Source organism: Idiotropiscis lumnitzeri, chromosome 7 (assembly GCF_059441095.1).
Source record: "Idiotropiscis lumnitzeri isolate Australia: NSW breed Sydney's pygmy pipehorse chromosome 7, RoL_Ilum_1.0, whole genome shotgun sequence".
Lineage (NCBI taxonomy): Eukaryota > Metazoa > Chordata > Actinopteri > Syngnathiformes > Syngnathidae > Idiotropiscis > Idiotropiscis lumnitzeri.
In genome coordinates, this window is record NC_142397.1 from 19,479,388 (window position 1) to 19,494,091 (window position 14,704).

Genomic DNA, 14,704 nt, shown 5'->3' on the forward strand with positions numbered 1-14,704 from the left:
AAAACAAAGTATTTCCAGTCAGATCCTTTAATGAAACAACACCTAGATTCAGGCACAACACATTTGCTGCCTACTTGGCCTCCTCAAGAGTTTTTTACGTATGTAAATATATTGTGTATGAAAAATAAACTTTAAGTAATAGATTTAGTTTTACTACCATAGAGGTATTTGTTTAACAGTTTTTTTTAATGATCACTCTTATGACTCCCAAGAAGGCAAAAAGTGCAAGTCATTGTGCTGTTACGCCCTGAGAAATGGCACGATTCCTGTGGCGTTGGTGAGTTCTCACTGGCGCAGCTGGATGTGTGCCACTCTTGAGGGGAGCAGTCGTTCGCTCTTCCACACAGGCAGGTTGACCGTTGGGGGGGTCCAGCGGCATGGTGAGAGGCGCAACTTTCTGCTCCTTTATGGGAGTCTGTGCCGGCTGCACAGAAAGGAAACTTGGATCTGGAGATGGAACACAAATATTATATTTCAACTCATTTTAATGCTAAAAATTGCATTCATGGAATAAGAATTAAATTGAATAATTTAGAGGGGTGCTATGTTGGGCAAACTAATTTTTTGCCCAAAAGGCCGGAGGCAGAATCGAACCTTGCACCTTTGCAACGTGAGGCTGACATGCCAACCAGTCGTCCACCGTGCCTCCTTGCGTCTGCTCAATCCTTAAATCTACCACATACTACAGTGCATCCAGGTTTTTTTTTTTTTGTTAAATATAAAAAAAACACATACTCATCGCCCTGTTATTCTAGACACTAAAGCTTTGAAAATATTGTATTTGTAAATCACTTAGTATTTACTTAAAACTATTATTACCGCTTAAGGCTCAAATTTTTCTGTTGTACTGCACTCACACGCCCACATACGCAAACAGATAGTTTGGGAGAGAAAGACAGAGATGCTTTGATTTGAATTAATGTTAGATGTATGCACAATATATCTATAAACTGTAAGCCTGACAAATAGCTATAATTTATGAGGTCAGATATTGGTTCTGCTGTTCTTCTGGTATCTATTGTTTATGTATTTTAATGTGTGTGCTAATTTCCTGCTAATTTATATTCCACCATATGGAGAGCGCTTTGTTACAGCTCCAGCTGTTGTGAAATGTGCTCTATAAATAAAGTTGTATTGTATTGTATTGTTCCAGAGTTTCATCACAGCCCTGATACAAAGAGACACTTTTTTGTAATTCCACCTGTGCCCAATCTGAGTCGTACCAACTCCTTACTCTTTATCACTTAACATTAGTTTTATTTTTAATAGACGTAACATCTGCTCTGCAGCTTATCACCTCCTTTGCACATCTGGTAGCCGTAACTACACAAACCTGGCACACATTACCTGAAATAAACCACCGTTCTATTAAAGCAGAAAAACAACTGCTCCATTATGGTCCGCTTTTCTACAAAGCTTTTTATGCCATGTTTTCAACCATTCGAACACACTTTTCCTTTTCCTCAAGTTTCCTTTCGTAAAACACAAGAAAGTAATACTTTCCCACTCATGCTACAGGGGAATCTTCCCAAGGGGGAAAGTGTTTATGCGAGTGGACCCCCACCCTCACAAGTCTCTGCCTCGTCCTGGAACTTGTCAATAATAACAACATAACAGACTCGTTGTAAGAAGAAACATTTCGACAATGGTCACCCCTCCCTGCTCGGAATGAGATTGCAAAATAATTATAGCCGGCAAGAATTTGGACCTTGTACGGACCCTTCTTGCTGTGTCGCACAGATCAAAAAGCAGCCAGCGCTGATGATATTTTTCCTTCCAAATCTTGCAGACAATGCCAAATAATCACACTTGACACATTGACTGTGAGAGTGGGAAGTTCCTTCGTTTACTGAAAGCCTCAGTTTATATATCTTCACAAGTGATATGTTAGGCATCTTATCTAATGCTCAAGGATAGCATCGACCCAAACAACAGACAGCAGTCACCCGTGTCTGGCATCCATAGTGGTTGCGAAATAACTTTGTCTAACTGAGCCCAAGCTGAGCATTCATTCATTCTCCAATAAACGGTGTCAAATTTGTACCGCAGTATAGTATTTACACAGTAAGATTCTGTTGAACATGGTTGAAATAATCAGGCGACATTTTTTGATTCATAAGCATGATAGCCACAGGCACTTTTAATGCTTGCTTCTTGGTCATGTTATGTATATTTTTGGAGAAAAATCACAGTATTCCAGTAGTTTCAAGAGAACCCTTTTTTTTTTTTGCCTAAGGTTCTTCAAAAACAAGCAGACCCATTTATCACATGTGTGACTGTTATTTCTTATTTCTATATTTATTTGCTCTTCTGGTTTTGCATTTCTGACCAGTGAACCCTGAAGTACACGCAGGTGTTTCCCTCTTTGCTGTCGCGTAGCGTGCTTTCGGCCCAGCAAAAAGCAATGAGTGAATTTACACTTGAGATTTCTGCAGCTGTTCTGACTGTCATTGAGACTGATATCTTTTGAGTTTATGCTAAGGTTCAGATAGATGATTTAAAAAATCAAAACAGTATTTTCTAGAAACTATATGAGATGAATAGAGGAGGTGGAGCATCTTAACACACATAGGAGTCTTTGTTTAAACTCCGATGTTCAACTCATCAATGCATGATCAATAGACAAAAAGTGCATGAATGTAGTAGGGCTTACACGGAAATAACAACTTAAGCAGGGCAGAAGCAAACCTGCTGATTGTGGTTATGAAATTTTGGCTAATTTTAAAATCACATATTTCCAAAAAGTACACATGGGAAAAAAGAACATCTGGAAAATCAATAGTTATAAAGCTTTGTAACAAATAGCTATATGATTGTTGTTACATGCAAACATACATGAATGCAAAAAAGAAAAATGCCAGAAGCATGAGACGAACGGATGGTAACAGACCAGATGAGGTCAACCAGTTCACTTTTAAAAGGGAACATGCATGCTGTTTTCCCCATTTAAATCCTCCCAGAAACGTAATCATCATCTCAATCAGAATCATTTCACACAAGATATTTGTTTCCTGGTGGTTGGAGTCACAATCAGAAAAGTCACTCCAATTATCTATACATAAACAAATATACAAAGTGCAGAGTCATTCTGAATATAAAGTGTGCACTCGTGCAGTAATATAGATCAAACTGAATTCAATTTGCATTTTTTTGTGCGAGGTTTTGTGAATGAACGAATGATGCAAGAACAGACTCCAGCCATTCGATTTGTGTGCTAAACTCAGGCAAAAGAAGAAATACACTTCGGGATGTCACATACAGCGACAGCCAATCATCGACCCTCATACTCACACCATTTCTGAGTCCGAACTGAACTGATGCAGGCGAGTAAACCAATACACTAGAGAGGAACAAACTGTGATCGAACGATGCCTCAGGCTCAGCTTTGCTGCAAAATGAACATTTTGTTTCTCAGCTACATATTTAAACTGGGTGACTTAAATATTGACATGCTCAAACATGATTGCAAAATAAGAGAGAGATCGCGCTTGAGGGCATGAATTGCTCTTATGTTGGCTCCTCTCCAACAGCACTTTAAGGAAAACATTCATTTCAAAATATTGCTCTGAACAAGCCTTAACTCATTTCAACCAAATGTTCATATTTCTTCCGATCTGTGCAAAGGTAGAATACCTCTGGGTGCAAGTGCGACATTCCCCACCATTTGCAACTTTACCACCAACAGCATGTCTTTAATTGTTGCTTGTAGACTCTCGGGAACATATCACTTATCTCATTTCCAGTTCATTCAAAGGTGTTTACTCGTGTTGAGTTCAGGCGTCGACTCAAATTCTCTATCAACCTTTATTCAATCTTTGTAAAAGGACATTGGCCGAATTGTTGTCACAAAAACTGGAATATAGATACTAGGCTGAATGTCAAGCTGAATTAGCCAGTGGAGCCAAGGTTGACATTGTGGTTAAGAGGTGGAGTGTAGCACTTCACATATTCACATCTATGCTATGAAGGAAACATCTAATCATAAAGATGGGTGGAAGTATTCTGAGTGCGGGTAGTATGCTAATTGGAAGAAACAGCTGCCACACATTTTGAAAAATTAAATTGTCTAACTACGTAACATTGATCAACCTCAATTTCATTCTTAAAATGATATTTGAAACAAAATATTTACAACCGTACTAATAGGCTTTGCCATTGGACTTTTGGTGCACTCTTGCAGAATTTTGGTACACAAAAATCGAAAAATAAAACTTCCTTGGAGTTTGTGTTTTTTATACTGTATCTTGAAATTATTCACATCTGTGAAAAAAAAGAGCGTTGATTTGTTATACATCAGTGCTTAAAGGAGATGCATGACTAGAAGCTGCAACATCCCAGGGGAATTGTCAACCTTTTCAAAAGCACATTTGACAGCACGCCTCTTTGATTTGCTTTATTTGCCCATCACCATCAGCAACATGCACTTAGACAAATGTGAGTATGACACAAGAAATTATGTGTGCCTCGTAATATGATGAGTAATGTATTTATTCTTACTTTTTTAATTCAAATTTTAGCTTACTTGTCATTGTTTGAATTATTGTACTAAATATACATTTGGGAAATTTTAAACACAGTTGCAGCCATTTTTAGATAAATGTTTCATCCTTTATGACTTGTGAGCCGCTTTGTGCAAGGTGATCATTTGAAAAAATGGCTTCACATTAAAAGTGGATTTTAATCTTGATATGCAAAAAGGCAGCAAGCCTCCATCCTTGTCAATTACTCTGCACCTGTGGCGCTTCCTCTTTTGACTCAAGCGAGTCCCAGTTTATTTATTATCTGTGTAGATTTATTTCTGCACATGGTTATGTGTTCATATGTGATTGAGAACTTTATATTATTATATTTCTTGAATAAGAAGTAAATTGTTTCATTACATTATAAAGTAATTTTATCTGCATGTATTTTCATTTAGAAAGCTGAACTACACAAATATATAGATTGCAAACAAAGTAATACTTCCCAGAATTTATAATGAAATATTTTATGAACGACCTTTGACATTTCAGTTTCAAACACAACCTGCACTCTAAAATATCAAAGCTGAGAATCTGTGGATGTGAGAATGTCCAATATCAAGTCTCTGTTCACGGTACATTCCATTCACTCATTGCTGATGTTATCAGTTGTGGAACTATGTGCATTTAGAGTTCACCACCTGATTCAGAACATTTTATACTGGGAAAACCCCATTAAAAATTTAAAAGGATTTTGCGTCATTTTCTCTGATTCTTCTCCCTAGACCTGTGTTAGCGTTACAATAATTGAAAAGGATTTTCCAAACATCCATTTTCTATACCGTTGACCCTGTTCGGGGCAATAGGAAATTAACTGAAGTCTAACGCAGCTGCTGTCAGCCAAAAGGCAGACTTTAACCTAGACCGGCCGACAGTCAATCACAAGGCTCATATAAAGACAGACAAGCATTCACACTATCACTGAGTGGGAACTAAACCAACAGTGCCAGCACAGAAGTCAAGCAAGTGAACCGCGTCACTGTCATTCATCAAGAAAAATAAAATAAAATCACTTACCTAAACAACGGTTAAATTACTATGATTAATTATTTTATTGTATCTCTGCACATGAATACATTCTGGCCAATACATTTAACCAAAGCTTGTCAAAGAAATATATCAATTCACTTAATATAGCTAAATGGGTATTCAAAATGAATCCCCTGAACAACCACATCATTTAGTCAACAAAACCTCCTCCAAATAAACGTTACAAATTCTTAGCTGTCATCACGCTGTAGGGCCGATTGTCTACACCGGAACGTTTCATGTCCGACATGTACAATGTTATCAGTCAACAATCAGCTACTGATAAGAACAAAGGGAAAACACGGCCAGCACCACCTCACTTTTACAATAGAGATTAAGTGGACGCACAGCCTCAGTGGCATTACGGACACTTGCCCTTTCACCTTTGTCACTGTGAGCGCTGCAAACACTCTTAAGGGGTTGAAGGTCGGTCTCAGCAGTAGAAATCAAGTGGAGACAATTCCTATTCTCAACTGTCATGCTGACCATGTTAACAGAAGTTGGCGGGTTTTATTTATGTATTTTTAAAGACAGCTGTGTTTATTCATGAACTCACTTTTTATTTTATAAAGACTGTAATAAAGCAATACATAACAATTGATGTCGACAGAATAGAATGGGATGTGACCTTGAATTGAATATTGAATATACAGTAGGATGTAAACAAGTTCACGAGTAATCTGCATACTCAGTTAAAGAAATTGCTCTAGGTGGTTTTTCAGTTACCCAAGTATTTAGTGACATGTACCCAATCAGGAAGAAGTAGTCAAGTTAACCATAGCAACAACTATTCATGCTATGGCCAACGTGGTGAGAAGGACACCTGCAAAATAAACCTAACTATACCAAATAATATATGAGCATCAATGCCTTAGAACACTTTTATTTTGAAGTTGTTCCCAGCAGTGTGCCGTGGCGTAACGGCTGACTTGACTCGTCATCCAGGCCGTCACAAACGGTTCCTACTGATGTCAATGACACAACTTTGTGCTAAAAACAAACAAACAAACACACAAAAAAACATAATGTCGTGCTGTAATAATGTTCACTTCCTAATTAACAAAACAACTTAATTACACTGACACTTATACGATACCTGTCCAGCGCTAGCAGTGCTCAAGGGCTTGTGAGAGCCGTCAGATTAAATTTCAAGGCAGTTTAACAGACGTATATAACTGCACACTTTGACAATGACAGGCTAGCACAGTTTCCGTTCCTACTAATCACTTATGAACAACCCGGGTCTACTTTAGTGTTGTTTTTGGAGGCAAAGTCGCCACTGTGCTTCTGATGCCACTTCGTTTCATATACAAAAATATATGGAGAGAGATTTGTCTAAAATATCACTAATGTGTCCCGAGGTAACTGTTATGACCAGTTTAAATTTAAGTATAAAATGTTGATCATCCAAAAATGAAAACCAGTTGGTTGTTCATTAAGTAAAAATATGTGTGTGTGTGTGTGTGTTGGTGGGGTCTTTTGTCTTTTTAACCAAGCACAAAATATTATTATTATTTTATTTTTTATTTAAGCCATTATTCGATAGGATTTTCAGTAGGATATCCAATACCAAAACAATCTACAGCTGTAGCCCTAATATACGGTCTCTTCAAAATTTCTTGAGAGTCTTAGAGGCTAAATAATTTATTATTTATTTATTATTAATTTATTAATATTTATTACTCAAATTGGGGAATATAAGTTTTAATTCAATTCGAAAATCATACAATTCTGTGAGCTCACTGAAATTAAAAGAGTTAAGTACTCAATGATGCTGCATGGTCACTTACAGTCATATGGCCCTATTTATTCAGCGCAACATATAGAAAAAGATCAGAAGCAGAATTGATTTTATTGCCTTTGTCATTAAAAGGTACATTCCTGTCTAATGTTTTTTTGGGGGGGACTGATGGTGCAACATAACAAAACAAAAGTATAAGTAAACATTTTCTTGACAACACACAATAGACGGGTGTTGGTGTCAAGTTTTAAGTGATGCAGTTTTATTTAGTGTTCATGAGTCGGATAGCCGATGTGGCGGGTTGTTGTGCCTGAGGGGAAGAATGTCGAACAAGTTGTGTGCAGGGTGAGTAAGTTCATCTGTAATCTGACCTGCACACCCCCGGGTCCTGGAGACCAAGAGTTTTTGAATTGACGGGCTCTTACAGCCGATTCACCTTCTGAGTAGCATGCACACTACATGCGCTGCAGTCTGTGCCTGTCCCTGGCAATGTCACCAGCATACCACACAGTGACGAAGACAGATTGGAAATGGTGATGGCCAAAACTTCACCAGCGTCTTGATCGGCAGCTTGAGTTTACTTAGGTACCTCTAGAAGAACCTCCTCTGCTGGGCCTTTTTAATGAGAGAGCTGATGGTCGTCAGAAGTCATGGGTGATGGTGTTGCCCCAGGAAGCGGAAGGAGTCCACAATGGTGATGTGGGTTTCTTTGAGGGTGAGGGGGCACGGTGAGTCTGGGACCTTCCTGAAGACTACGACCATCGCCTTTGTTTTATGAATGTTAAGCACTAGGTTGTCTCGGACACAACAGCCAGTGCACTTTCCTTCTTTAGGCAGACCCATCACTGTCTAACATAAGCCAATGTGGATGGTGTTGTCTGCGAACTTGATCAGTTATACATACTGGAGGCTGGAGGTGCAGAAGTTGGTGTATAGAGAGAAGAACCAGGTGGAAAGTAAACAGATCTGAACAGTGGTGCGTAAGGTCCATCTGTCCAAGACAGTCTTCCCCAGCTGCAGATGTTGTTTCCGCTCGTGGAGGAAGTCTGTGACTGCATGCAGAGGGAGTTGGGCAGGCACATTTAGCTGGAGTAGCCTGTTTGGAATTAGAGCTCGGCGGATGGAATTGAAGGCAAAGCTGAAGTACACAAACATGTTCCTGGTGAGGTTTCTCTGAGAGTCTAGCTGTTACAGTATGGAGTGGAGGGCCAGGTTGACTGCAACATCTACGGACCTGTTGGCTCTGTAGGGAAACTGTAGGTATCCTCGCCCACCTCAAGTCAATCATGACTTTAGGTCAGTGACACTGTTCTGTGGTCACACGTCTTCCGTCGTTAGATCCTGTAATGCGGGTTTGTTATGGACAGGGCAGACTTGCACAAGCAGGCTGAAAGCATGGTAAGACTCCAGAGAGGTATTGAACATATCAGTGAAAACAGGAGACTGCTCATCTGCACAATGTCTCAAGGTATATGGAGATAGTGCTTTTCAGGACACTCAAAGATAAACTACATTGCATAGCCATATTTGCCCTGGAGTAAGCTGACTGAAGTGAGGCTGCCAGTACCATCTGACTACGACCAAAAATTCACACCCATACTCCAGTGTGAGTGACAATAGAGTTAAGGTGGGTAAAGGGTCTTACCCAAGGACTCAACAACACTTGACTCAGAAAGAGCAGGAATTGAGCAGCTCACCCTCTGGATACTGGAGAACTTGCTTTACCTCTGAATAATGACATCATTGCCTCGTAGTGGTTGATGGTATGATAAACAAAAATATGAGGCCCTAACATTAACCTTATACCTACTCAGACCACATCTTACACCAACTGGTCTAAATTGGCATATTTCATTTATAAGTATGTGAACAGTGGGAAACAAACCTATGAATCATTGTACAATATTTTTTAAATCATCCCTCTGAGCGGCACCGCTATGGGGCATACAAATGATTGGGGTGGGTGGGAAGCGGTCTTCAAGTGCTCAAATCACAGCACAGATACGCAATTTTAGACGCTAGTGGCCGACTAGCTTGCCACTTTTAAATGAATGTAAGGAGCTGCTTTGATTGTCCATGACTGAAATCGACTGAAAACTCTCGCGGCATCGCAGTCCTTCCACTTGCATAGCTGCTGGCCTGCGCTCCACTGCGAAATTACCAACATCAGGCCTAAGCCTCTCCCGTTACGTCGGTTACGAACATAAAGCCCTTATCTTGACAAATGTCGGCAGATCTGAAACAGTTAGTCAGGATTCAGCAGCTTGTGACACTGCATGCTTGACTTTTCAGTAATCAGGCCAAGTCAAGTACTGGTACAGTGACTGTGATTATGCACAAAGTCAGAGCAAAATGCATGCAAGAGTTTGCGCTTTCCTGACTCTGGGCCCACAAGTTGTGGTCTAATGTACACCTTGATTGAGGGAACGTGGAAGTTGAAGTGATCCTTTTCTGTCCTAATGATTGGCCACCACCTTCACAGTCTCTCACTAACAGTGAGAGTCAAGCTCAATGTCATCATCAAGCTTGTAATGGTTTGACATTGAGATGATATCATGAAAAACATCCCCAACCATATTTCATCTGCAGTGGACTCAAAACATCTCCTTAACTGGGATGTGGCACTTTTTGAAGGTCTAGTTTGGAAAGCTGGGACTGAAAGTTGTTCCCCTCTGTATGGTCATTTGGCATTTCGCTGTGGAATTGATGAGTGAGTTTCCATGTATGAAAGTCCTTTCATTGCCTTGTTAATGATACCGTGACATTGACAGATGATCAGGTGTGAGTGTACACCATATTTCACCTCTCATATAGCTGAGATATACTCCTGGCATGGCCAGGTTAGGTCTGCCTTGGAGTCAAAGGTTTTAGGTAGCTTCATTCTGACCTTTCTATGTAGAGCCTGCCTGTTCTCATCGCACCTCTTTCATAAACTCATTCATCTTTCTCTCACGATCCAAAATTATGCATGACTGATTAATTCATGACTTGAAATTGTTCATGGGTGTGTATACGAAGGACTTTCTCGATGAGTGCCCTGAGATCAACTTTTCTGTTGCGGATTATCGCTTTCCCATTTCCCTCTTGACATCCTCGGATTAGGCTGGTCCTCTTATTTGCAATAAGTGTGGGGAAAAATGATAAAGATGGAAAAAAAAGATCAAGACATGCTCTCTGAAGCGAGATCTTTTAATCTTTTAGAAGACTCACGCTAAGAAAACAACAACAACTAAAATGCAGCCCCAAACAGATATAATAGGATATCAGAGAGAGGGGAACAAGCTTTCACAATGCACGTTCAAATTCAATTTAATTTGGTTGAATTCTGAAAGTATGATTTCAGGAGGTGGGCCTCATCTGCCCTGTGATTGAATTACAAACAGTTCAGTGTGTAGTCTGCCTTTCACATGACTTCATAGACTCCAGCTCCCCGCCATCTTGAACAGAATAAACAGTGAAGAGAATTTACAAGTGGCTGTTTATAATAACTTTCCTCATCCAGCAAATGTATTGTAAATGTACTCAAATCTCATTTCACTACAAAATGGAAATTAAGTTGCATCCATGGTATTTCTAGCCCATCATGCTGCTCCGAGCAGGTCCAGGCCATACCAGGGTGTTCGAGTGAAAGATCCAGTCAAAGAGCTGCTGCGAAGGAAAAGAAGTGTGGAGTTGCTGAGCACCAAGACAACTCCACATGCTGCAGTAAGGACATCCTATTGGTCTATAAAGATCGACTCCAGCAAACTGGGATTTGAGAAATTGGTCTGGTTATATTCAAACCGACTCAGAGGTCGCCACAGCAAATCATTCTCATCCCTCCCTCCCTGTCCTTGCTGTATTTTGCTTTAAATGTAGCTATTTGCAAGTCTTCCCTCAGCACTTCCTGGGTTTCCCTCTTTCCCTCCATTCATGTCCAGCATGCCGTAACCTTCCACTTTCCCCTTCTGCACACATCCATAGCATTTCAATCTGGCCTTTCTAGCTTTGTCTTCAACCCAGATTGTTTGTGATGTCGCTCTGATGAGCTAATTTCTCATCCTGGCCATTGTCATTAACCGTCTTCTGTTCATTGCTTCACAAAAATGTCTGGTCTCACTACTAATTTTTTTTATATCTTTATATATATAATATAATATATATAATCCTATTATCTATATACATATATATATAGACATATATATATATATATATATATATATATATATATATATATAATTCAGAAATATGTTTTTGACAGTGTCAGTCAAAAAAGTGTGTGTTAGCTCTGGAAATTATGTAATTTTTTTACAGAGCTCTTGTATGATAAGAGACTCTTAAAGGAATCTACACGTAATGGTGTTTAGAGAATGAACACAATTGTGGCAGTTTATTTTTTCTTATTCAGATGCTTGGCGACGGATTCAAAGCAAAAAGTCATTGGCTCTGAATGTTGCAGGTTGAAACACTGTGACATTTTGACAGCTGAAGGATCATACCAAATCATATATACTATTCTCAAGAAAAGCCCCAATGAGCCAGAACCTTTTCTTGAGCACAGGGGGATTTTGCCCTTATATAGTGCAGGTGTTTTTCCATGACAGTTACAGCCATTTGCTGTATGGCTCCAGGACAGGGCACAGCGCCCTATGCAAAATAACCTGCAGCCTTGCCAAAGATCCATCCCCCTTGCCTTTTATCGCATTCACTCACACACATGCACGCACGCACACAGGGACACACCCAGATCTCTCAGTACATAATCATTGGTAAGACAACTTTTAGTCCAATGATTAAGAGTTGCCAGGTTTTCCAAAATCTTCAGACTAAACACACTTGGAACACGATGAGACATTTAACATGATGTCAAGGACATCCTTTAAAACTGGAACCCTTTTAAACCTGTCAAAGAATGCAACATTTTTCAAAATCAATTTTTAATTTGATGAAATAACCAAAGCTAGGGCTGAAACGTTGATGTGCCTCTGAATTACTGGATTGCCAGGTGGCAGTTGTGCACAGAAAAATACACATCTGGCAGCTTTGTGGTTAAGAGTGATGTGAAGTAGCCAGTGGACATTTCAGCCACATGGAAAATATTTAATAATCTGTCTGTTGCTAGAATCTCAAAAGTTGCATTTAAAGGTCATTTTAAGAATCATAAAAATCTCATTCTAATAATTTACCAGGACCCTTCAGAGTGGTGCAAAACTGTCCAGTATTCATGTATATGGAAAAAAGTCCTCCTCAGCCCCCCAAAATATTATTCCATAAATCACAAATCAACACTTTTAGTCTGTGAACATGGCACGCTAAAATCATATTTAACGACCCTTTCTTGCAAGACTGCTCCAAATGTGTCACGTTACGAGTGCTTCTCCTGTGCGTGTGGCAGACAATAGCTGAGTAAATGTTGCATATTTCCAGTATGATGACAGTTGGGCAGCACTAATAACTATGATTTCGCTGTAATTTCATTCATTTACTTCAGCTTCCCACTAATTATTGCAATCTGTATAATTTTTTTAGGATGTGATTACACACAGCAACCATCCGACATTGGCACAGGGTACTCATTTGTCATCTGCCTTCCAGTCAAACACCTGCATGCGAGGGTTGCAAGATGAAGCCAGCTGTTCCCGAGCAAAGTCTCCAGTATTTGATGGAGAGACGACACAATGGCGAGCTTCACCAGCCGTCAGCAGGAATGGACTTCAGCCGGCAGTGACGGCTTGCTCCTCACCAGACTACAGACAGCAGGTCACATCCACTCAGTCTCTGGCCGGCCCAGCTGGCCCCACTTTGACTGCTGATGTCTACATGCAAACTCTGTGCCCCAGTTACACCATGTTAACCTACACACAGACACCACTGCTCACTAACGTTGGGGTGAGTTGGGAAAAAAACTCAATTTATATTATAAATATTTACTAAATAGTACTAATCATGGTCAGCACGTAGCATTTCCATCTCACAATGCTGACAGTCCAGGTTTCAATCTGAGCTTGATTTTACATTTGTCTATGTCCCCTGCAACGGTAGGGTGTGGTTTTGCCTGAAGAAAATTGGGATAGGCTCCAGTTCTCCGCAACTTTGAACAGGATAAGCATTTATAGAAAATGAGATCATCGATTTTGCTTATTCAAGCATATAATTAATTCACCTCAGCAGATTAAATACGAACATTCATGGAGGAATACCCGTCCATATCAAAATGTGGTTGATATGTCAAAAGCTGAAGCTGATTGGCCTTGGACAAACGTTTGGACTAACCCATGTTATTGTTATCCTGACTTTATTGGTGGAGATCCTTTAAATACTGTACGTTGCTTTGGAGATTGATGCAATGCCTTAACGCTTTTGTTGTTCTAGACAATACCTGTGGCTGCAACAACGCACTCCATTCCTCAAATGGACCTACCAGATTTAGGACGTGCTTATATCCCCTGGACCCAGCCCCTTACCAGCCTCTCGACCATGATTTCAGGGGTCCATTTTGCCCCAGGGTCAACAACTCTATCGGGGTCCTCTCTGGTACACATGCCTATGTCCAAGTCTTTGATCAGCCAAGGTATAGATTCAGAGCTCCAGATCCTGGAGCCACTGCAATATTCAGACCAGGTGCAACCCAAGCTACATGATGAGGTGCTGGATGAAGATCAAGCAGTAGAATTGGAAGCACCAACCCTACTTGATAAAATTCTGGAGGATCATGGGAAAGATGAAGATTCAGGAGGCAAGGTGTCATACAGTAACTCATTGTTTTTGTCAAGTGCATTTTGAGTCCATTTTTTTACTGCACCGAACACAAAGGATAGATGATATGCTGATTTGAGTGTCATCATAATTATACAAAAAATATATGATTTCAATGAAAGCTACAATGAAATTAAAATGTAAATACTAATAAAGTGACGGTAGAGGTCTTTTTTTGCTTTCTGGGTCAATTTCAAGTTAAAAAGAAGACATTCCCACACTGTAAAAAAACAACTTTTATTGTTGGGGAGCTAAAACAGCAGAGCTGGGCACTTGAACCTTTTTTGCCGGGCAATCCCCCGCCCTCCGGCCGTGCTCTCTGACCCGTTCCGGCCGCAACCCTTTGGCCTTATTCATAAAAATTGTAAAATTATTTTATTTCGAGCAACTTTTAAATATAAAATAATCGTCACTTAGGGCTATGATGCTCGTTAGCACAACGAGTTAAGGAAGTTTGGCCCAATACAAAGTTATTTTTACTTCTATCTTTGTGTTGGGTTTTAATACAAGGGACATGTTCTGTAGTCTTCTTTGTCTTGAGATGTAGGGAAGCCAATTTTCACAAAAGCAAAACTGAAAATATTGTGTTTAGTTTAAAATGTTATTGCAGTTTATTTGCCTTGAAATTATCCATTTGATCAGCGTTTTATTTTTATTTTTTTTGCAATGTATTGTCCAG

The 14,704-nt window shown here is 39.8% G+C and overlaps 1 protein-coding gene across 2 annotated transcripts; it reads left to right on the forward strand.

The window, feature by feature from the left end:
* The first annotated feature begins 4,379 nt into the window (after positions 1 to 4,379).
* On the forward strand, positions 4,380 to 14,174 carry pou2af1 (POU class 2 homeobox associating factor 1). Of its 2 annotated transcripts, none has more exons than XM_088301084.1 (4): positions 4,380 to 4,434; positions 10,868 to 10,995; positions 12,799 to 13,158; positions 13,642 to 14,174. In XM_088301084.1, the coding sequence occupies exons 1-4, from the start codon at positions 4,419 to 4,421 to the stop codon at positions 14,050 to 14,052; spliced, it is 915 nt and encodes a 304-aa protein (XP_088157210.1). In that variant the 5' UTR covers positions 4,380 to 4,418; the 3' UTR covers positions 14,053 to 14,174. The 2 variants fall into 2 exon arrangements, with proteins under 2 accessions (XP_088157210.1, XP_088157212.1); XM_088301086.1 differs by having other exon boundaries at positions 12,865 to 13,158.
* The last annotated feature ends 530 nt before the right edge of the window (positions 14,175 to 14,704 follow it).

Bases quoted from the DNA above. Each gene is read 5' to 3' on its own strand.
- pou2af1 (XM_088301084.1), top strand. The intron at 10,996-12,798 runs GTAAGGACATCC...TAATTTTTTTAG, and splicing joins AGACAACTCCACATGCTGCA to GATGTGATTACACACAGCAA. The intron at 13,159-13,641 runs GTGAGTTGGGAA...TTGTTGTTCTAG, and splicing joins CACTGCTCACTAACGTTGGG to ACAATACCTGTGGCTGCAAC.